This window comes from Lynx rufus, unplaced genomic scaffold (genome assembly GCF_022079265.1).
Source record: "Lynx rufus isolate CCGP_SWC_20201006 ecotype Redwood Valley unplaced genomic scaffold, mLynRuf1.p SCAF_1, whole genome shotgun sequence".
NCBI lineage: Eukaryota > Metazoa > Chordata > Mammalia > Carnivora > Felidae > Lynx > Lynx rufus.
This window is the reverse complement of record NW_025814823.1, coordinates 91,275,819-91,300,047: the sequence shown is the minus strand read 5'-3', so window position 1 is coordinate 91,300,047 and position 24,229 is coordinate 91,275,819. Positions and strand designations below refer to the sequence as shown.

The 24,229-nt window shown below is 42.7% G+C and overlaps 1 protein-coding gene across 1 annotated transcript; it reads left to right on the top strand.

The window, feature by feature from the left end:
• On the top strand, positions 1 to 24,229 carry LOC124514803 (zinc finger protein 354B). Its single transcript, XM_047083096.1, has 5 exons — positions 1 to 141; positions 1,123 to 1,208; positions 5,814 to 5,940; positions 7,376 to 7,471; positions 22,094 to 24,229. The coding sequence occupies exons 2-5, from the start codon at positions 1,176 to 1,178 to the stop codon at positions 23,674 to 23,676; spliced, it is 1,839 nt and encodes a 612-aa protein (XP_046939052.1). The 5' UTR covers positions 1 to 141; positions 1,123 to 1,175; the 3' UTR covers positions 23,677 to 24,229.

The following is a 24,229-nucleotide window of genomic DNA, read 5'->3' as shown; positions in this document are numbered from 1 at the left end:
GTCCGCGCAGGCAGCGCCCAGGCATCGCCAGGGGAAGGATTCCGACCCCGGGTTGCTGTCCGCCGAAGCAGCGCTGGAGCCTCAGCCTGCGGCGCACGGCCGGGGAGGCGCGGTGCCCAGAGCCCCCGAGGTCTTGGCGAGGTGAGCGGCGGAGGGTCGGTGGAATGAGGGCGGGAGGACCGGGGCCTCGGGAGGATGCGGCGCCGGGGAGCGGGGCACAGGCCCGGGAGGCGCGAGCGGGGTCTTTGTAGCTGTGGGCGGGCCAGGGGCCCGGCACCCCCGATGTGCCCGCCCGGCATCGGCCGTCCCGCGGTCGTGCCCGTGACCTCGGCAGGTCGGACACTTGTCCCCACCGGCCCAGGCACCCCTCCGCTCCCTCCCAACCGGTTTCCAGAGTGCTACCTGCCCAGCCACCGGCTGTCAGCAAACGTGAGGAATTGTGTTTCCGCCCCTCACCGGCGCCACTGCCCTCCGGGCGGCGGGCGCAGAGATGCGTTTTCCGCCAGAAGTGAGTTGTCCGCTTCCCCCCACGGCAGATCCTGGACGGGAACCGAAGTTTTCGGTTTCTGTGCCTGTTCTCCAGATAGCAGCCATAGGAAAACTGATGTCATCCCTTTCCGAAGCGGTTTTCTCCAAAAATCTGGAGATTCCTTGACAGGAGGGGAGTTGGGTGGGGAAAGCTTGAGGTGGAGAAAAATTGTCCCATGCAGGCAGCGAGGTTGGGGCAGGTGTTCTGGAGGCGCGTGGTGTAGATCCCGGTGCACCCTCCCTGGCTGTGTGAACTGGAGCAAGGTGCTCCCGCTCTACCCTCGATTTCCTGATCTGTAGAATGGGGGTGCTGACAATGGCAGCTGTGCTGCTGGACTAAACCAGTGTTGGCAGTCCCTGGCATGCGGTGAGATTCAGTGAGTCGCTGCGGCTGCTGATAGTCCTACACCCTTTTTCTCTGAGCCAGAGCGACCCGGCACTTCTCTGGTCCTGTCTGCTCACAGCTCCTTATTTCCCTCTCTGGGGGCACATGGGGTCATTCTCAGGTGGTGTGAGGATTTCAGAGTTGGTGATTCTGAGGGGTTGGAAAGCAGAAGGGGCTTCTCCCTCCTGGCTCCCGTTTTCTTCTTTCAGATCTGCCTTCTGGAGACTCCACCCATCCTAAGGGAAGAGCCCAGAAAGAAGATATGGCTATTGGACAGAGGGAAGCAAGGCCTCGGGTGAGTTCATTGCCATCTCAGATCTTAGAGACAGATTGATTGATTGATTGATTGATTGACTTTCTTACTTACCCACCTGGGAACTGAAGTTCCCTACTCAGTATAACCTTCTCCAGGGGTTGGAGCCCAAGCCCTTTTCTCTTTGAAGAGTTGGTCCACCCTGGTGGATGGCAGATTGTGTAGGGAATGCTAACCTCCTACCCGCCATGTCCAGTGTTTCTCTTTTTTTTTCCTAACAGACACTCTTTTATTCATCAGTCACAATATACTGTCTGATTACTAACTTGACAGGTAGATGTCACATGGGGACAGAACAAACATGCACACTTGGCAGTTCCTTTCTGGCCTTGCTTCCTTGGCTTGCCCTGGTCTCCCTCCCTACCTTTGACTTTTCTTTATGATACCTTCCCTAGGCTCTTCCAGACCAGTGTTTTTTTCTCTCTCTTAACCTTTTGGATCATGTGCCTTGCTTCTGCACTCTCTTGAAAACTGTTCTTGACCTGCCATTTTCATCTACATGTTGTAGAATGGGGGAGGGACCCCATCCCGGGAGGCCCGTGCATGAACAAGGAATAGCCGTGTTGGAGGGGACACAGTTGGAGAGGTCTCTTGACTGCGAAGGCAGAAAGATGACGCCTCAGGAAGCAGCGGCAAGGATTTCGTGGGGTATCAGTAGTGGAGAGGCAGGGTATCCAGAGGCTGACAAGTGGGGCTTTTAAGCCAGACTGCTGGGTTTGAACCCATCTCCTTGGTTGTTGTCTCCGGGCCTTGGACAAATAGCTCCATCTCTCTGTGCCTGTTTCCACACCTGGAAAGTGGGGATCACAACCATGCCTACCTCATAGGGCAGGTGAGAGGATCACATGACTTCAAGTGCATGGAAAGTGTTTAGATCGGGCCAGGCCCTTGCAGATGGTCACTGTGTAGCAGCTCTGGGAGCTGATGATGTTACTGCAGTAGTAATATCAGTGCTGACAGACGGGAACTGCCATCCAGTGTTTCCAGGACCCGGGAGATACGGGTCCTTCCATGACTCACCTTCACCTGACAGTAGCAGTTAATGTCCCGTGGGGGGACTTCCTGAGGGCTTTGCCTTTGTTCTCACTCTCCTGCCTGCGCAGCAATTATCATACCCATTTTATTTTATTTATTTACTTATTTATTTATTTCTTTATTTAACGTTTATTTATTTTTGAGACAGAGAGAGACAGAGCATGAACGGGGGAGGGGCAGAGAGAGAGGGAGACACAGAATCGGAAGCAGGCTCCAGGCTCTGAGCCATCAGCCCAGAGCCTTACGCGGGGCTCGAACTCACAGACCGCGAGATCGTGACCTAAGCTGAAGTCGGACGCTTAACCGACTGAGCCACCCAGGTGCCCCATCATCCCCATTTTACATATGAGGAAATGGAGGCTCAAGGAAGCCCGGTGACCTGATTTCAAACCCAAGTGTGTCTGGCCTCTGGGTTCATGCTCATTACTGTCCAGCCATTCCCCTGGTGCCTCTCTCAGAACTCAGGGCAGACCCAGCTCCCGTGTCACCAGCTCCCTTCTCCACTGTGACATTGTGTTTCGGACCCATGAAACTCGCTAGTGTCTGATCTTTGGGCTGAGGCCTGCCATTGCATGTTCCGGCTGCTTTTCTCTAAGGCTTTCCTCTTCCATTCCATTGGAGCCATGTTACTCTCTTGGCCAGAATCTTCTCCATCCCTGCGTGTGAGTGAATCCTCGTGGCATTCTCCCTAACCTCATCTGCCACCCTTTTGTCACCTGCACGGGCTTGTGTGTAAAAGTCAGTGACAGGGTGTTTAAAAGCAGAGAGAGAATATACCGAGTGCTGGGTTAAAGGCAGACTTGAATTATTGTCCTGCCTCTGCTACTAAGAAAGTATGTGACCTGGGTCTTGACTGCCCTGGAACTTCTGGTTCTCGTCCCTAAAATGAGGATTGAACTGGGAAACGGCATACCGGCCTGTCCAGCTACACAGTTTCCTTTCATTGAGCAAATCATTGCACACGGTTTTCTTCTGGTCTGTCAGTTGGATAGTAAATTCTTATGAGGGCTAAGATTATTTCTGTATTAACTATTTCTAACTATATTATTTCTAAGTTACCTTATTATGCATGTATTGCATGCTCATGTTTAAAATTTCAGAGAATAGGCACACATGGGTGGCTCAGTCGGTTAAGACTCCAACTTCGGCTCAGGTCATGATCTTGCAGTTTGTGAGTTCAAGCCCCACGTTGGGCTCTGTGTTGACAGCTCAGAGGCTGGAGCCTGCTTTGGATTTTGTGTCCCTCCCCTGCTTGTACGCTCACTTGCACTCTCTTTCTCTCTCTCAAAAATATAAACTTTAAAAAAAAATTAAATTTCAGAAATAAAAAATATATACATAAAGAAGAAAGTGAAATCACTCTTACCGCAGCATCGAGAGATAGTTGCTGTCACCCCTTTGGTATATGTCCATCAGAATCCTTTTCTATTCACTTTTGTGTTTTGTTTATGTATGTATTTATATGTACATAGGTATGCATCTGTTTTACCATTTTAGCTTTTTTATTGTAATAAAATATACATGACATTATCACCTTAGCTTTTTTTGCATGTATAATTCAGTGGTATTAAGTACATTCACATTATTGTGCGATTATCACCACCATCCATCTCCGTTGTATAGATTATCCCATTTATTTCTTAACCTCATGAGGTAGACATTGAGAGGCAGTATTGCAGAGTGGTTAAGAATGGAGCCTTGGGGCGCCTGGGTGGCGCAGTCGGTTGGGCGTCCGACTTCAGCCAGGTCACGATCTCGCGGTCCGTGAGTTCGAGCCCCGCGGCAGGCTCTGGGCTGATGGCTCAGAGCCTGGAGCCTGTTTCCGATTCTGTGTCTCCCTCTCTCTCTGCCCCTCCCCCGTTCATGCCCTGTCTCTCTCTGTCCCAAAAATAAATAAACGTTGGAAAAAAAAAAAAAAAGAATGGAGCCTTGGATGTCCTCCAAATTGCAATTCTACCTCTACCTCTGACCAGCTGTGATATTGTGATTCATAGTATGAAATATATATTTGGTCTTCATTGCTGTTCCTGGCACATAGGAGATTATAAGAGTTTGGAAGCTAAATGATGAATAATAATAGTTGGTTTTTATTCTTGAAATAACTTCAGAGCAGCAAAGGTGAAATTGCTGTGTTTTGTTACTCATAACAAGTCATTTCAACCAAGCCAAAGTTGATATGAATGAGGTGACTTTTGAAAAGCCCCTAAGGATCGGATCCAATCCAATCAGGGGAACCAACCTTGATTAGAGGGTTCGATCTTTCAGGCTCTCTACCCCAACCCAGGGCCATTCATGCCTATGTAATGGCCAGTGATTTGATTCATTGTGCCCATAATGAAGCGGCCATAAAAACCCAGAAGGACAGGGTTCGAAGAGCTTCTGGGTTGGTGAACAGTTGTCGGTGGGGAGAGTGGTGCATCCAGGGAGGGCGTGGAAGCTCCACACCCTTCCCACATACCTTTCACCTCTTTCCCGGGTCTGTTCTCAATAATATCCTTTTGGAATAAACCAGTAATCTATTAAGTAAATGTTTTCCTGCATTGTGGCACTTTCCCTGCATTTACCACTTGAGCAAGTTAATTAAACCTGAGGAGGGGAGTGGTGGAAACCTGTGCAATTTATAGCCATTTGGTAAGAAGCACAGGTTACCGTCTGGACTTGGGATTGGCCTCTGAAGTTGAGGCAGCCTTGTGGGACTGAGCTTTAACCGTGGAATCAGGCTCTCTCTCCAGGTAGATGGCATGAGAATGGAATTAAATCGTAAGACACCTAGCTGGTGTCACACAATTGCTTGGCGTGTGGAAAACACACATGTCTGGTGTCAGAAGTAAAGCAGTATTGTAGTATTGAGAGTCGATACACAGGGGGAGTGAGTCTTCCTCTATACCAGCTGTTTGGTTTGGACAAATTTCTTTTTTTTCTTGTGTAAGATGGGGGCAATATAGTACCTATTTTATAGGGTTGTTGTAAAGATAAGTATTTACACTAAAAGTTAATACAAATCTCTTAAGAAGAGCTTGGTCCAAAGAAAGCTTTCAATAAATAATAGCTATTTAGATTTCCATTATTATTGTCCTCTGGCTTCCAGACAGTGTCTCAAGTTAGTTAACGTAACTTAAGCCTGCAGTGATTTTATCAGTAACATCATGATAAACACCTTGGAGGTGCATTTTTGCACACTGTTCGTTGTGATGCAAATATAGTAATTGGTAAGTTAAAAGATCCACACATTTTAAGTCTTTAAATATCTATTATCAAATTGTCATCAGAAATGTTATTCTAATTAACATTCCCACTAATGTCCTTAATTCCTCCCCACATCTCCTTACAGTGTTTATTAACACAGGGCCTGGTTAACAATTCATGCTTTCATGAACACTTCAGTATATATTTGTCACTGGCCGATTGTTCATTAAACAAATGACCTGAAACCTTCAGAAACCAGAATAACATCAGAAGCGTTTCATGGGAGCCCATCTACCCCCCACTGCCACCTTCTTTACTCTGTGTGATGGGAGGTCCTGGGTGAGCTGGGATGGCTTGTCATTACAGGTGTCACTGACGTTTGAGGATGTGGCTGTGCTCTTTACGCGGGAGGAGTGGAGAAAGCTGGGTCCTTCTCAGAGAAACTTGTACCAGGACGTGATGCTGGAGAACTATAGTAACCTGGTCTCATTGGGTAAGGAAATTTTCTCTGTAGATAAAAAAAATTCAGAAATTAGGATAAGTCAACACCTGCTTCCCAGGATAAAAGCCATGGGTCATCAGGAACTTTTAGCTGAATTTTGCTTTAAGACTGTACAAATTGTTAATAACTATTTAAAACTTTTTTTCCCCTTATAGGCATGGATTTCTCCCATGACAGGACAACTGACATACTTTTATGTTAGAAGTTCCCTCTTGGTTAGGCAACATTTTCCCGCTATAGGAGTTTCTGTGATTTGTTTGCTTGGCTCACAGCAGACAGCATCCATCAACTGTCTTCATTAACCCACCACCAGCCTTTCCCAATTCGCTTTTACATCCCAATGAGCATTGTATGATCCACCTTTGAAGGGGAATCAGATAGTGTTTTCTCGTTTAAAAAAACTAAAGAGGGGCGCCTGGGTGGCGCAGTCGGTTAAGCGTCCGACTTTCAGCTCAGGTCACGATCTCGCGGTCTGTGAGTTCGAGCCCCGCGTCGGGCTCTGGGCTGTTGGCTCAGAGCCTGGAGCCTGCTTCCGATTCTGTGTCTCCCTCTCTCTCTGCCCCTCCCCCGTTCATGCTCTGTCTCTCTCTGTCCCAAAAATAAATAAACGTTGAAAAAAAAAAATTTTTAAAAAACTAAAGAGAATCTTTTTTTAATGTTTATTTGTTCTTGAGAGAGAGAGAGAGAGAGAGAGAAAGTGAGCAGGGGAGGGGCAGAGAAAAGGGAGACACAGCATCTGAAACTGGCTCCAGGCTCTGAGCTGTCAGCACAGAGCCCTGTGTGGGGCTTGAACCCCAGAACCATGAGATAATGACCTGACGTGAAGTCAGATGCTTAACCTGAGTCACCCAGGCATACCTAAAAACGTTTTTTTTTTCAGTTTATTTATTTATTTCGAGATAGAGATAGAGCGAGTGGAAGAGGGGCAGAGAGAGAGGGACACAGAGAATCCCAAGCAGGCTCCATGCGTCAGTGAAGAGCCTGACGTGGAACTCGAACTCACAATCTGTGAGATCATGACCTGAGCTGAAATCAAGAGTTGGATGCTTAACCAACTGAGTTACCCAGGCGCCCCTGTGTTTTCTCATTTTAAACAGGGGACTTGGTACCTGTTCACAAATATGTAGTCTGTACATCTAACATAGTCCCTCTTCTGTAGAAAGCCATTGATACTCCATGAATCAAAGCTGCATATTTATCATATTTCTCTAACATACAATTATTACATAGGTATGTCCTAAAGGTCACTTGCCTTTTCCCTCATACATGCCCTCACATCATGGGGACACAGCGGGAGCACCCCCCAGAATCTCTTTGTACCATCCTCTGAGTTTTCTACATAGATCTGTGATGCTTCTTTGAGTCAAAACAAAGACTTGGGTTTTTTTGTCTCGTTTTATTTTTCTTTTTGTTTGTGTATGAGCAGGACTCCTGTTTTCCAAACCAAAAGTGATCTCCCTGTTGCAGCAAGGAGAAGATCCCTGGAAGGTAGAGAAAGAAAGTCCTGGAGGCCCCTCTCTAGGTGAGTGGCTGGGACGGAGGAGCCCGGGAACTGCTTTGGGCAGCAGTCTGTTTACTAAGTGACGGTGGGGCTTGGAGATGTTGGTTGGGGAAGCTTCTCTGTCCTCAAGAAGTGGCGGGGAGGGGACACTAAGGCCCCAGACAGGAGCCTCCTCTTATTCTGCAGGAATCACTTCCCAAGTGAATCTCTCGGGATCTCCTCTTATTCTTTCCTGTTCTCAGAGGAGGGCGGCACATCAGGTATTCAGTCAGCAAACAGTGTATTTGAAGAATGGCAAAGAATTCATTTTGATGGAGGCTCAGGGGATGCATGTGAGACAAGGAGCTGAGAAAGGAAAGGGTGTCAGAAAGCTAGCAGGGGCCATGTTACAATGTGCTTCAACAAGATTCTTGGAGATGGACTGTCCCATGGAAAGAAAGGATTTTAAGCAGGAGAATGATATGGTCTTGGTGTTTTAGAAAAATTGGCCTAAATCTGAAACAATGTAGAGGTCTTCCAATAAAGGCATGGCTTAAGAAGCTGTGGCAAGTCCCTTGCCCTGGCATGGAGCGCCACGTCAGACAGAAGAGCACGCTGGTGTGGCCAGAGCTCCCGGGCAGGTCACAGAGCATGATGGTGATGTGCCCCCATTTGTGTTTAAGGAAAATTACGTGGCTGTTTGTATGTATAATATGTGTGGAAGTGCAGAGAGAAAGGTTAGGGGACACACCTTAGCTGGTAATAGTAGTCCCACTTGGAATGGAATCGAGAATGGGGGCGGTGGTGGGGATCAAGAATGGGCAGGATGAAAGAGGGCTTTATTTATGTGGAATCTGAATATTTCACAGAGAATACATTCATGGAGTCCTTATGTAATTTGAATTTAATAAGAATGGTCACCTTGGAAGCATTGTGGGGAATAGATTTAAAATGAGGGAAAACGTGATGTGGAACCTTCTGGTAACACTTAGTCATGTAGGCAAGATGTTTCTAGTGGGCTCCAGGAGGGAAGACGAGGGGTCCCTTTGTTAAGGGTGTAGCTGAGTTCGCTGTGGGATGGGTCTCGGTTGAGGCACGGGTGGAATGCTTCAGTAGAGACGCTGGTGGACAGTTGATTGAGGTCTGTGGGGACTCGAAAGAGATGTCAGGGAGCTATGGGTACAAAGGTGGCATCTGAAACCTTGAACTGACCAGGTGAGGGCACAAGGTACAGGACAGAATACTAGGAAACCTCACCATTTACGAGGTGGGTTAGGAAAGAAGAATCTGGCCAAGACTGAGAAGTCATCAGAGGAAAGGAACAGGAGAGGCTGCTGTCATGGAAGTGTGCGAAAGATAGCTGATGAATGTTGGGGGGGTGGGGGGTGCTCGGCTTCTGGAGCATCTGGGTTCAAACCCTCACCCATGGCTTTCCTGTCGGTAATAAATGGTGAGTGAGCTCCACCCTAGGCACTGGCAACGTTACATTGACAGAAAGACACAGGTCCCGCTGGCTGCAGGTCAGGGTCGAGTGGGGGCACAAGTGTTCAGGAACTGAGTGCACACAGGGTATGGAATGACAGCTGGTCAGGCCCCCACTGGAAAGATGCAAAGTGCTGTGAGAGCTTGTGGCCAGAGGGGACGGGCCCAGCAGGAGAGGGGATGGGTGCAGCAGGAGGGAGATGGCTCAGCGGGAGGGGTGGGGTGGGGGGTGGGGGGTAGAGCAGGAGGGCAAAGGTGCAGGCAGAGCGTGCCCAGTGGGCAAAGACTTCCCGAGGAGGTGGGATCTGAGGATGCAGAGAAATAGTCCAGGCACAGAAAAGGGCATGTGTGTTTGTGCAGACAAAGGAAGCCAGCAGGTGCTGATGGGAGCCGGGAGAGAGCAGCAGGGACCAGATCCCACTGAGCCAGGGAAGCCCGGACACAGGATTTGGACTGTGTCCGAGAGCCACGCACAGTGCGTGAGGAGTCGGAAGTACCTGGCCACGGACCCGGGTTTACCCCCTGCAGAGATCAGCCTGCAGCGGACAGGGAGCCTGTTGGTGTAGAAGTGGGGACTGGTCCCGGGTCCTCAGGTCCACACGAGTCAGTGACGGCCCCCCACGCTGTGGGCCCCACAGAGGTCCCGTGGGATGGGCAGACGCATTCCCCAGCCCCCAGGTCAGGGGAGCCTTCTTCCTGCCATAGGTTGAGGTTTTTGATGTGGGAACCACCCTTGTCTGTATTTCTATCTTTTTAACTTTGATTTGGAAGAAGGACACAAATTCTGTGGAAGCTGGTAGAGGCCACCACGAAGTGATCAGAGAATGCAGGCCATCAGGGAACCAGGTGGGGTTGAGGAGGGTCCTCAGTCCCACTGTTGGGTGTGAGCCGGGTCTGGCATGGAAGGTCAGAGGAAGAGCAGAGCTCCCTTTGCCCTGACCTCAGGAGCCTCTGATCCATTAATGAATCCGAGTGAAGTGAGTATTCATTCAGTTAAGGGGAATAGATAGTGTGACTGGAGTCCAAAGCTGTCCTGAGAGGCTCTGGGGCCACCGGGTGGTGGGGTAGGAGTCCGGTCAGCCTCCTCCTCCATTCTGGGGAGACGTCCCTGAGGGTAGACTGTGGGTGGATGTCGGACGGACATAAGGACATCACAGCTGACCAGTATGTGGGTGTCTCTGGATGGGATGAACCCCCTCTCTTCCCTCAGGTGGAAGTCACATGGGCCACCCTGGGAGTCCGGGCATGTGGCTGTGTCTGTCCTGTACCCCTGGGGTGTTGGGGGGCTCCATCTGTCTGGACTGAGGTGACCTCAGAGCGGCTTCCCCTCCCGAGGGCAACTCACTCCCCTGCGAGCACGGGTGAGGGAGCCGGTGTTCATGGGAGTGCCTCGGCTTGTTCACTCTAGACCCAAACCAAAACCTTCCCCTTGGGCAGCCAGTGATGGAAAAGCCCGTGCTCCCAGGGTAGGACTCCTAGAACCTCTAACTGCCTCCAAATATCCTCTTTTAAAAAAAATTACTTTTATTTCAATACTGTTCACAAATAGGAAAAACAAAACAAAAACGAACTGTCATCCCAGGTATGTATGCTTTAACTTGAGAGATGGAAGGAGATGGCACGCAGGGTGTGTGTCTCTGCTGAGTCTATGAGCTTAAACTGTAATCACTGAGGTGGTGCTTTTCTGGAAGAGTTGTAATAAGGTGATACACATCATGAGTTTGCTTTACACCCAAACATGGAACTATTCTTGAAATCTAAAATTCAAAAAATGCAGGGAGGGGTACCTGGGTGGTTCAGTGGTTGAGTGACTGGCTCCTGATTTCAGCTCAGGTCCTGATCTCATGGTTGTGAGATCGAGCCCTACGTGGGGCTCCTTGCTGAGTATGGAGCCTGCTTGGGATTCTCTCTCCTCTCCTCTCCTCTCCTCTCCTCTCCTCTCCTCTCCTCTCCTCTCCTCTCCTCCCCTCCCCTCCCCTCCCCTCTCCTCTCCTCTCCTCTCTCTCTCTCCTCTCCCTGCCCCTCCCCTGCTCGCTTTTTCTCAAAATAAATAAATATTTTTAAAAATTCAAGAATGATCTAGGTAAACAATTACCTCCAATGAAAATATGTTCTTCTTTCCCCATCATTTTCTCTTTGTTATCTGAACGCAAGAAGCCTTGTAGGGTGGACTGAACCTGGGCCACGTGGTCAGCCAGGGGGCCACCTGGGAGTTGCCTTCCACCCACCAAGCTGTGCTTGGACTGCCCCTGCACAGGGGGCAGGGGGCAGGGGTCTTCTAATTTGCATGAAAGTTCTGCCCTTAGCAGCCTAGTGACCCAGCAGGTGGTGGTTTAAAGAGTGAATCTCTTAAGAGGTAAAAGCAGAGCCCAGGTGCTCTGGAGCCGTGTCCAGTATGTTCAGGTCAGTCTTCTCCTTGTTCCTTTCCCTCCCTAACAAGACCCCTGCATGGCTCTGCACCTCCCTACTGCCACCAGCATCTGTTCTTGTAGCTGCCAGAATGCTCTATTAAAAGGTATATCAGGGGGCACCTGGGTGGCTCAGTGGGTTGAGCGGCCGACTTCGGCTCAGGTCATGATCTTGCAGTCCCTGAGTTTGAGCCCCACATCGGGCTCTGTGCTGACAGCTCAGAGCCTGGAGCCTGTTTCAGATTCTGTGTCTCCCTCTCTCTGACCCTCCCCCGTTCATGCTCTGTCTCTCTCTGTCTCAAAAATAAATAAACGTTAAAAAAAAAAATTAAAAAAAAAAAGAGGTAAATCAGGTCATCTCACTCCCCTGCGCAAAACTCCAGGCTTCCTTCTTGATGCTTACCTTTCAAAGAGACAGCTCCCAGCCTCTTAAGAACATCTTTGGGTTATAATGTTCACAGAGGCTTTACAAGATTTATATACATATCCTATCAAAAGCATAGAGAAAGATTTACAAATACAAATTTTCTCAAAGAAATGCTTTAAGAAAAAGGTGAGGACACATGGTTCCCTTTTGAGGTGCTGCCACACTATTTTCCAGAGTGGTTGGTACTCCTTGACATTGCCACCAGCTGTGTATGTAGTTAGCTTCCAATTTATCCAGTGTTGACAAAACTTTCTGTCATCCCCTAATGATTTTTTTATTATGGTACAAATATAAAATTTACCACGTTAACCATTTTTAAATGTACAGTTTGGTGGCATTAAGTTCATTCATGGTGCTGTGCAACCATCCCCACCATCTAGCTGCAGAAGTTCTTCATAATCCCTTCCTGAATTGTCCCCACTAAACTAATTCCCCATCCACCTCTCTCCTCATCCCCTGCTAATCAGTGTTCTATTCTCTGTCTCTCCGTGTTTGACTATTCTAGGAACCTTACAGAATTAGTATCCTGTAACACTTGTCATTTTGTGTCTGGCTTATGTCACTCCACATAATATCTTCAAGGTTAATCCATGTTATAGCATCTGTCAGAACTTCTTTTCTTCTTAAGGCTGAATAATATTCTGTTAATATGGATATACCACATTTTGTTTATCCATTCATCTGTCACTAGAAATTTGAGTGTTTTCCACCTTTGGCTATTATGAATAACACTACTGTGAACATGGATGTACAGATACCTCTTTCAGTCCTTGCTTTCAGTAATTTTGGGTACATAAGGAGTGGAATTGCTGGATCACACAATAATTCTCCACTTAACTTTCTGAGGCACTGCTGTATTGTTTTCCACCATGGCCCCTTTCATTTTTATTCCCACCAGCAATGTGTACGTGTTCCAGTTTCTCCATATCCTTGACAACATTTGTTTTCTGGTTTGTTGTTTTTTAATAATAGCCATACTAATGGGTTTAGGGTGGTATCTGGTGGTTTCGATTTGTATTTCCTTACTGATTAGTGATGTTGAGTGTCTTTTCATGTACTTATTGGTCATTGGTATATCTCCCATAGAGAAATGTCTGTTCAAGTCCTTTGCCCATTTTGTTTTTCTTTTCTTTCTTTTTTGTAATTCCAGTATAGTTCACATCCTTTGTTGTATTAGTTTGAGGTGTACAATATAGTGATTCAACAATTCTGTACATTACTCAGTGCTCATCAAAAGTAAGTATAGTCTTTAATCTCCATCACCTATTTCACCCATCCCCCTCACACCTCCCCTCTGGTAACCATGTTTTCTCTACAGTTAAGTCTGTTTTTTGGTTTGTCTCTTTTTTTCTTTGTTCATTTGTTTTGTTTCTTAAATTCCATACATGAGTGAAATTATATGGTATTTGTCTTTCTCTGACTTCTTTCACTTAGTATTATACTTTCTAGCTTCATGTATGTTGTGGCAAATGGCAAAATATCATGCTTTTTTATAGCTGAATAATATCCATTGTATGTATATATATGCCACTTACTCTTTATCTGTTCATCAGTTGGTGGACACTTGCTTTGCCCATTTTTGAGTTGTTTTTTTTTTTTGTTTTTTACTGTTGAGTTGTAGGAGTTCTTTGTATATTCTGGATATTAATCCTTTATCAAATATCAGATTGGCAAATATTTTCTCCCCGTTCTGTATGTTACCTTTTTATTCTGCTGATAGTGTTCTTTGATGCACAAAAGCTTTAATTTTGATGAAGTCCAATTATTTGTGCCCTATCTCAGAAATCATTGCCAAATCTAATATCATGAAGTTTTTGCCCTGTTTTCTTTTAAGAATTGTATAGTTTTAGGTCTTGAAGTGATAGATCCATTTTTGAGTTACTTTTTTGTGTGGAGTTGTTAAGGGCCTAACTTCATTTTTTTGCATGAGGATATCCAGTTTTCCCAGCACCATTTGTTGAAAAGACTGTCTCTTCCTCATTGAATGGTCTTGGCATTCTTGTCAAAATCATTTATCCTATATGTGAGGGCTTATTTCTGGATTTTGTATTCTATTCTATTGGTTTATATGTCTGTCTATGCCAGTACCACACTATTTAAATTACTAATAAGTTTGTAATAAGTTCTGAAATCACTATACTTTTTGTAATAAGTTGTGATATCCCAACTTTGTTCTTTTTCAAGATGATTTTGGCTTTTCAGGGTCCCTTGAGATTCCATATGAAGTTTAGGATGGGTTTTTCTATTTCTGCAGAAAAAAAAATACAGCATTGGAATTTTGATAGGGATAACACTGAATCTGTAGATCACTTCAAGTAGAATTGCTATCTTAATAGTAAGTCTTATAATCCATGAACACCTGGTGTCTTTTCATGTCTTCTTTACTTTCTTTCTGCATTGTTTGTAGTTTTCATTCTGTCACCTCCTTCTTTGAGTTAATTCCTCAGCATTTTATTCTTTTTGATGCTATTGTAAATGAAATCATTTTGTCTATTTTCCTTTTGCATTGTTCATTGTTAGCGTATAAAAACACAGGTGAGTTTTGTGTTACTACTGCTGCTTTGCTGAATTTGTTTATTAGTTCTAACAGTTTTTGTGTGGAATCTTCAGGATTGTGTTGAATAGAAGTGGTAGCAGTGGACATCCTTGCTTCGTTCCTGATCTTAGAGGAAAAGATGAGTTTTTCATATGTGGCCTTTATTACCTTGGGGTAGTTTCCTTCCATTCCCAGTTTCCTTCCATTCCCATTCCCCTTTTATCACAAAAATGTATTGAATTTTGTTAAATGCTTTTTCTGCATCACTTGAGATGATTGTGTGGTTTTACCCCTTCATTCTGCTAATGTGATACATTACATTAATTGGTTTTCATGTGTTAACCATGCTTGCATTACAAGGATAACTCTCCTTTGGTCCTGGTGTATAATCCTTTTATTATTATCCTGAATTATGTTTGCTAGTATTTTATTGAAGATTTAAAAGTCAGTATTCATAAGGAATATTGGTCTTCAGCTTTCTTGTAGTGTTTTTGTTTGACTTTATTATCAGGGCAATGCTGGCTTCATAGAAAAAGTTACAAAGTGGTTCCCTCCTCTTCAGTTTGTTGGAAGAGTTTGAAAAAGATTGGTGTTAGTTCTTTAATATTTGGTAGAATTCACCAGTGGAAACCATCTGGAGCAGGGCTTTCCTTTGTTGGAAGGTTTTTGAATGCTGATTCAATCATCTTACTAGTTATCTGTCTATTCAGATTTTCCTCTGAATAGTATAAATTTTCCTCCTAGCACTGCATTCCATAAGTTTTGATAAGTTGTGATTTCATTTTCATTTGTCTGTATTTTTAATTTCCTGTGTGATTTCTTCTTTAACTCATTTCTTTAAGATGGTGTTGTTTAATTTACACATATTTGTGAATTTTCCAGGTTTACTTCTGTTATTGATTTCTAACTTCATCCCATTGTGGTTGAATACCTGTGTGATACCTGTATCTTTAAATCTGTTGAAAGTTGTTTTTGGTGTAACATATGGTCTACTCTGGAGGATGTCTCGTGCATTTGTGAAGAATGCGTATTCTGTTTTTGATGGATAGCACATTTTATATGTATCCATTAGATCTAGTTGGTTTATTGTATTGTTCAAGTCCTTTATTTGCTTTCTTCTTTTCATCTGGTTTTTCTGTTCCTTATTGAATATGGGGTATTGAAGTCTCCAACTACTATTGTATAACGATTTCTCCCTTCAGTTTTGTTAATTTTTCCTTCATGTTTTTTGAGGTGTGTTACTAGGTATGTAAATGCTTACATTGTAATATCTTCTTGCTGAATTGAAACTTTTATGAATATACTTTATCCTTCTCTGTCTCTTGTAAGTTTTTTTCTAAACTTTATTTTGTCTGATACTATTATAGCTACTCCCGCTCTCTTTTGGTACTTCCATGTATATGAAGTATCTTTCCATCTTCTCACTTTGAACCTATTTATTTCTTTGGATCTAAAGCAAATCTTATTCAAACAAAAAACAAACTGAGATACAGAGAACAAACTGTTGCTTGAGGTGAGTGGGAAGAGGGGTGAAATAGATAAAGAGGATCAAGAGTACAACTATCTTATGAGCACTGAGTAATGTGTAGAATTGTTGACTCATTATATTGTACACCTGAAACTATATGTTAATTCTACTTCAAGAAAAAGAAAAAGAAAGAAATGAGCCTTTTAGACAGCATATAGTTAGGTTATGGGTTTTTTTTTCCCCCATTCTGCCAATATCTGTATTTTGAAGTAATTACTGATATGGAGAGACTTACTTCTGCCATTTTGCAGTTTGTTTTCTATATGCCTTATATCGTTTTGTCCCTGGTTTCCTGCATTATTGTCTCCTTTTGTGTTTAGTTAATTTTTTGTAGTGAAATATTTTAATTCTCCCATTTTTAAATATATATTGTATTTTTTATTACATTGCAATTATGTTTAACATCCTAAACTTATAACACTCTGATTTGAATTTATACCACCTTAAGTACAATAATGTACAAAATCTCTGCTTCTGTACACCTGTATCCTTATCCCCTTTTCAGTTATTGTTGTCACAGATTGCATCATTATGCATTGTGTACCTTAAAAACACAGCCTTGTATTTAAATACATTTAATTTTTTTCGGGGCGCCTGGGTGGCGCAGTCGGTTAAGCGTCCGACTTCAGCCAGGTCACGATCTCACGGTCCGTGAGTTCGAGCCCCGCGTCGGGCTCTGGGCTGATGGCTCAGAGCCTGGGGCCTGTTTCAGATTCTGTGTCTCCCTCTCTCTCTGCCCCTCCCCCGTTCATGCTCTGTCTCTCTCTGTCCCAAAAATAAATAAAACGTTGAAAAAAAATAAATAAATAAATAAATACATTTAATTTTTAAATACATTTGTCTTTTAAATCATGTAGAAAATAAAAAGCAGAGTTATAAGCCAACATTACAATAATACTGGTTATTATATTGACCATGCATTTACCTTTACGAGAGATCTTCATTTTGTATCACTTTGCCTTGCATCCTTTCATTTCAACTTGAAGGACTCCCTTTAATAATTCTTGCAAGGCAGGTCTAGTAGTAATAAACCCCCTCAGCATTTGTTTACCTGGGAATATCTTAATTTCTTCATCATCTTTGAAGGGCAGTTTACCAGATGGAGAATTCTCTGTTGAAAGTTTTTTCCCTTTCTTTCAGCACTTGGACTAGATCAACTCACTACTTTCTGGCCTTTAAAGTGTCTGATGAGAAATTTGATAATCTTATCAAAGATCCCTTGTATGTTATGTGTCTTGCTTCGCTTTTGCTGCTTTCAATATTCTCTTTTTGGCTTTGGGTTTTTGACAGTTTGGTGATAATGTGTCTCAGCGTTGGTCTCTTTGAGTTTATCCTTTTTGGAGTTCATTAAGCTTCACAGATTTGTAGATTCATATCTCACATCAAATTTGGAAAATTTTCAGCCATTGTCTTCAAATGATCTCTCTGCCCCTTTCCTTCTCTTTCCAGGACTTCCACAAGGCTATTTTGGTCCACCTGAGGGTGTCCCACAGGTCTCTTAGGCTCTGTTCACTTTCTTCAATATTTGTTGTTGTTATTCTTCCTCAGACTCAGTAATTTTAATGACCTATCTTCAAGCTTGTGGATTCTGCCTGCTCTAATCTGATTTTGAATCTCTCTAGTGAAATTTTCAGTTATTGTACTCTTTGACGCTAGTATTTCTTTTTGGTTTCTTTCTGTGTTTTCTATCTTTTAATTGATATTTTCATTTTTTCATTTTTTTTTTCAACGTTTATTTATTTTTAAGACAGAGAGAGACAGAGCATGAACGGGGGAGGGGCAGAGAGAGAGGGAGACACAGAATCGGAAACAGGCTCCAGGCTCTGAGCCGTCAGCCCAGAGCCTGACGCGGGGCTCGAACTCCCGGACCGCGAGATCGTGACCTGGCTGAAGTCGGACGCTTAACCGACTGCGCCACCCAGGCGCCCCTTTTTTTTTTTTTTAATTTTTTTTTTCAACGTTTATTTATTTTTGGGACAGAGAGAGACAGAGCATGAACGGGGGAGGGGCAGAGAGAGAGGGAGACACAGAATCGGAAAGAGGCTCCAGGCTCTGAGCCGATATTTTCATTTTTTAAATCATCTTCATGACTTTACCCATATCTTTCCTTAGCTCTTGAAAACTATTTAAAGTTTAAAAGTTTTTGTGTAATATGCCCATCATCATCTCTTCCTCATAGATGTTTTTTGTCTATTTTGTTCCTTTGAGTGAGTCATATCTTATTTTTTTAATGCCTTGTGAGTTTTGTTTGTGTTGAAAATCGGACATTTGAATTTTATAACGTTGTAACTCTAGGAATTAGATTCTCCCCCTTCCCAGAGTGATTTCCTTCTCATACATTTCCTCCTTTTCACAAGGATAGGACTAGCTTAGCTATTTGATAAAACCTCTTCCAGGCCTGAATCTCCTGACTATGATTTACTGTAGTGTCTGAATACTTTTATGTCACAGTAGCATGGAACATTAGAGAACAGCCTAGATTTTTAGCTGATAGAGAATCAGCTTAAATATCACCGAATTTTAGTTTTAGGAAAAATTGGTTTTATTTCCAGCTTTATTACTATTAGGTATTTGAGCTTGTGTAAATCGCTTAATCTTTGAGTCTAGTTTTCTTAGGAAATGAAAATATTATGCTAAATGATTTCCAAGTTTGTAGCTAGTCCTAGAGTTCTGTATTTGTACAAAATTGAAATATTCTATTGTGCTGTTGCTGGGGAATACAACCAACACTTTTGAAGCTACTAATTTTATGTTGAGCTTTAAAGTCCATAATTGTTATCTTGGAAAATAATATTTGACCTACAGTATGTCCACATAAATTCAAGAAAATCACTTTATAACAGGGAAAAATGGTAGCTGTGTGTGTGTGTGTGTGTGTATCTTCATATATACAACTGATTTTTTGTTTTTGTCAGGTGTCTCTGTGCCATGGACCAGCCTGAGATATAAACTAAAGGTTTTCTCATGTCTTTTCTGAGCCTTTGTCTTTCCCTTGGCATGTATGATGACTTTCTAAATTCCCCGTGTATGCAGTTACTTTTGAATTTCCTTATACTTAAATATGTGGTTCCCCAAAGTAGGAAAAAGGTAACATGCAAGTGGGAGAGGGTAGGGAGAAGACAGACATGAGCCCTGAAATTCCCTGGCAGCTGCTTCAGCTAGTGGGGCAGCAATGGCAGCTTGCCTTTCTGTCTGTACCTCCATGATCCCAAGCAATAATCCTCAGACAGAACCCAGATCTACAATAATTGGAGAACAAGGTTCTTGTCATCCTGGCTCCTGCAAGCCATCTAAAGAATGCCAGTACAGCTGCCTGCCATGGGGCTGGAGGCTGGGGCATGGGTAGCTGCTACTGACTGAAATTAAATTGCAATTTCCTGATCAAGCCTTCCCTTAGAAGCTGCCAGCCTTCAAATAGATTCCACAGTTTCAAAATCCTTCCATCAGTCAGATTCTGCCAGTTCATTCGTTGTTTTGGTAGGGAGGCAGAATCCTAGAGCTTCCTACTCTGTAATCTTCCTTGATGAAAAGGGGTCCACTTTTCCCTCTTTTTTTTAAAGATTTTATTTTTAAGTAACCTCTACACCCAACCTGGGGCTCAAACCCACAACCCCAAGATCAAGAGTCACATGTGCCACCAACTGAGCCAGCCAAGCACCTGTACTTTTCCCTTTTTTAACTCACATTTTACAAGTTTTAGTATTTTCTTTCTTCTTTCTCAAGTAATGTTGAAGATGAAGACTTGGATAGAAATCTCATAGTTATGAAGTTATTTCTTATCATTTGGGGAAGCAATTTTGATAATTTGCTTGCACTGAGCTACCATTGTCTTCAGTTATCCAGAAAGCTTTGGTATTTACTATTTATTTTTTTAAGTTTATTTATTTATTTTGAGAGAGAGAGAAAAAAGTGAGTGGGGGGGGGGAGCAGAGAGAGAGGGAGAGAGAATCCCATGCAAGCTCTGTGCTGTCAGTGGAGAGCCCAACACAGGACTCAATCTCACGAACCATGACATCATGACCTGAGTCGAAACCAAGAGTTGGATATTTAACCAACTGAGCTACCCAGGCACCTCAGTATTTACTATTTAAAGATAAGTTTTATAATTCTATAAGTATTCTAATTTTCTACTTAGGAAGTATGTTTTTTAAGTAAAAGTATTTTTTTAAGATCTTGTCTTTTGTATATTGATATTTTTAAATTCAGGTGTGGAACACTGACTTTTAAAATTGCAGGTCTCAGGGTGCCTGGGTGGCTCAGTTGGGTAAGTATCTGACTCTTGGTTTTGGCCCAGGTCATGAGCTCATTTATGGTTCCTGAGTTTGAGCCCCACATTGGGCTCCATGCTGACAGTAAATAAAGTTGCAGGTCTCTTATTAGATATGATCTTTAAGAGGAAAAAGATTAATCTATTCACTCCTATTGCAATAAATAACAGAAAGTGGAAGAAGAGTTAATTTTTAGTTTTATTATGGAAAGTGTAAACATGGGAAGGTAGGAATGGTAGAAAGGGTAGGTGCTAAAGCACAGGGCAGCCCCACAACAAAGAATTATCTATCCCCAAATGTCAGCTGAGGTTGAGAAATCCTGATCTCTACACAGGATTTAAAATATTTTTATGTATTTTCTTTAAAATATCTTTATATTTTTATAACAATGAGTTGGTCCATCCAAGAATAGAAGAGGTCATTCCATTCGTTCAGATGTAATGTCATTCAAGACTGTTTTCAAATTTTCTTCATAGAAGTTTTTTTACATTTCCTGTAAATTAATTCCTCTAATCCTTTGTTAGGGTCAGTGAACGTTATTGTCTGTAGCATGTTAATTTTCTATCCTGCTACATCACTGACCAAGTTTTTATTGTTGGTTTTCTGGAGTTAAGTAGATAGAGTATAATATCACCAGCAAATAGGGCTAGTTTATTTCCTCTTTACTCATCCTTGTGCATCTGATTTTTCTTATGTAACTGTATTAATACAATACAACACAACACAATACAATACAATACAATACAATACAATACAATACAATACAATTAAGTGAATACAATAAAGTGAAAATAATGGGCATCCTTGTCTTGTTCTTGATCACAGTGGAAATGTGTTTCTTCATTAAATAAGATACTGGTAGGGGCGCCTGGGTGGCTCAGTCAGTTAAGCGTCTGACTTCGGCTCAGGTCATAATCTCACTATTCGTGAGTTTGAGCTCTGCTTCAGGCTCTGTGCTGAGAGCTCAGAGCCTGGAGTCTGCTTCATATTCTATGTCTCCCTCTCTCTCTGTCCCTCTCCCACTTGCACTCTGTGTGTCTCTGTCTCAAAAATAAATAAACATTAAATATTTTTTTAAAAAGATACTGGTTTTAGGAGTAAAATATATGTATTTTAGCATGTTGAGAAAGTATCCCTAAATTCTTATTTTCTTCAATGTTTTTACTATTGACTTTTTTTGAAGGCTTTCTCATTGTCTCTGAATATGCTCATAATTTTCTCCCTTAGGTATATAAATTAAAATATATACCGCAGTAAGTGGTATAATAAAGGGAATGGATTGTGAAAGGGTACTGGAGCCTCCAGCGAACCCAGTGCCCGTGGCACTGGAGCCTCCAGTGAACCCAGTGCCCGCGGCACACAGGGTACACAGGGTACACAGAGGAGTTAATGCTGGAACTGAGTCTGAAGGCTACAGAAAAGTTTGGAGGGATGACATTTAGCAGTAGAAATAATTGCATTAATGAGAACAATGTCATGGAAATAATGTATAAGTCTGTCATAGGCTTTGGATGCCAGACCGCATGTCCTAATCCTCCAATCCTGCCTCTCCATTCATTCTCCTGGTCACTTGTACACTCTCACCTTACTTTTTTTTTTTTTATAATGTTCATTTATTTTTGAGAGAGAGAGAGAGAGAGACAGAGACAGAGCGTGAGCATGGGAGGGGCAGAGAGAGAGGGAGACACAGAATCTGAAGCAGGCTCCAGGCTCTGAGCTGTCAGCACAGAGCCCGACACGGGGCTTGAACCCACGAACCATGAGATCATGACCTGAGCCGAATTTGGATGCTTAAGCGACTGAGCCACCCAGGCGCCCCACCTCTCAGCTTCCTTAAATGAGCTTCTTTGATTTTTTTAGTCACCCTTGTCCTTTGCCATCATCCATTATTATTTATTTTTTTCTCTTGCTAGGAAGCCAGAAAGCAAGCCCTTATTTAGGTATCATTAACATTTATTCTTTGTACACATTAAGTTTCAGCCAGTCATGTGAATCATAAGCATTTTTTTTTCCAGGATATAAGAGCAGTCCTAAAACTACAAAGTCAACTCAAACTCAAGATTCATTATTTCAGGAGCTAATAAGGAAAAGACTCAAAAGGGATGAACCCTGGAATTTCATATCAGAAAAATCCTGTGTATATGAAGACAGATTAAAGAAACAAAAGGACAAAAATGAAAGTTTACAAATAATTTCAATCACCCATACAAAACTCCTCACTGTAGAAAGAAGCCATAAAAATACTGACTTTGGCCAAAATTTCAGCCTGAGATCAGTCTTTGTGAAGCAACAGAGGGTCGCTAGAGAAAAAACACCCTCAAAATATGAAATACAAAGAAATAGCTTCAAGCAGAATTCAAATTTACTTAACCAACCAAAAATCAAGATAGCAGAGAAACGCTATAAATGTAATATATGTGAAAAAGCCTTCATTCACAATTCATCCCTTCGTAAACATCAGAAAAACCACACTGGAGAGAAATTATTTAAATGTAAAGAATGTTTGAAAGCCTTTAGCCAAAGTTCAGCTCTCATTCAACATCAAAGAACTCATACTGGAGAGAAACCCTATATCTGTAAAGAATGTGGGAAAGCTTTCAGCCATAGTGCGTCCCTTTGTAAACACCTTAGAATCCATACTGTGGAGAAATCCTATAGGTGTAAAGAATGTGGTAAATCCTTCAGCAGGAGATCTGGCCTTTTTATACATCAAAAAATCCACGCTCGAGAAAATCCCCATAAATATAATCCGGGTAGGAAGGCATCCGGCCTTCCTGGATGTCAGAGAATTCACCTCAGAAAGAAGTCCTATTTATGCAATGAATGTGGCAACACCTTCAAGTGTAGTTCATCCCTTCGTTATCATCAGAGGATTCACACAGGAGAGAAACCTTTTAAGTGTAGTGAATGCGGGAGAGCCTTCAGTCAGAGCGCATCTCTTATTCAGCATGAAAGAATTCACACTGGAGAAAAGCCCTATCGATGTAACGAATGTGGAAAAGGTTTTACTTCGATTTCCCGACTGAACAGACACCGAATTATTCATACTGGTGAGAAACTGTACAATTGTAATGAATGTGGTAAAGCCTTAAGTTCCCACTCGACGCTGATCATCCATGAAAGAATTCACACTGGAGAGAAACCGTGTAAATGTAAAGTGTGTGGGAAAGCCTTCAGGCAGAGTTCAGCCCTCATTCAACATCAGAGAATGCACACTGGAGAAAGACCCTATAAATGCAACGAGTGTGGGAAAACATTCAGGTGTAACTCATCCCTTAGTAACCACCAGAGAATTCACACAGGAGAGAAACCATATCGATGTCTGGAATGTGGGATATCTTTTGGCCAAAGTGCAGCTCTTATTCAACATCAGAGGATTCATACAGGAGAAAAACCCTTTGAGTGTAACACATGTGGGAAAACTTTCAGACAGAGCTCATCACTTATTGCCCATCAAAGAATTCATACTGGAGAGAAACCCTATGAATGTAATACATGTGGGAAACTTTTCAGCCAGAGGTCATCTCTTACTAATCATTACAAAATCCACATTGAAGAAGATTCCTTGAAAGTAGATTTGCATGTGTGCAAGCCTTAAACCAAAGCTCATCACAAGATACATATTTGAGATTGATTTAATAAATGTAATGACATGAGAAAACATATCTATTTTAATTTTGTTTTCATCAGATATTAAATTCTAAGGATAAAAAGCTTTGAGTATGTAATGAGTATATGGAAAACTTTTGTACCTTTCTGTAACTTTTGAAAATATCCCAAGACAAGTAAATCACAGTTGCAAATACTGATTTTAACCACTTGTAAGATAAAAGATGGGGATTTTTCTATCTCTTTATAGAGCATTATACACTATATGTGATAGGTAAACATGAGAAAAATCTGGGGGTAGGAATTCTGGGTTTCTCAAAGACATCCACTGTATGAGCCAGTAGCAAAAGATAATTGATCTTAAAATATATGCACATGTAGACCAAATAATAGGTAAAAAACAAACTGCAAACTACCTCAGTCTCTGGAATTTGCCTTTTGCAAAACTGTTGTCAAATGTTCTGCATGGTTTTCATTAAAAAAGAGAAAGGAAAAAAAAAAAAAAACCCTGTTCTCTTGCTCCTTTATTCTTCTAGTTATTT

Bases quoted from the DNA above. Each gene is read 5' to 3' on its own strand.
- LOC124514803 (XM_047083096.1), top strand. From the start codon at position 1,176: ATGGCTATTGGACAGAGGGAAGCAAGGCCTCGG. The intron at 5,941-7,375 runs GTAAGGAAATTT...GTGTATGAGCAG, and splicing joins TAGTAACCTGGTCTCATTGG to GACTCCTGTTTTCCAAACCA. The intron at 7,472-22,093 runs GTGAGTGGCTGG...TTTTTTTTCCAG, and splicing joins TCCTGGAGGCCCCTCTCTAG to GATATAAGAGCAGTCCTAAA.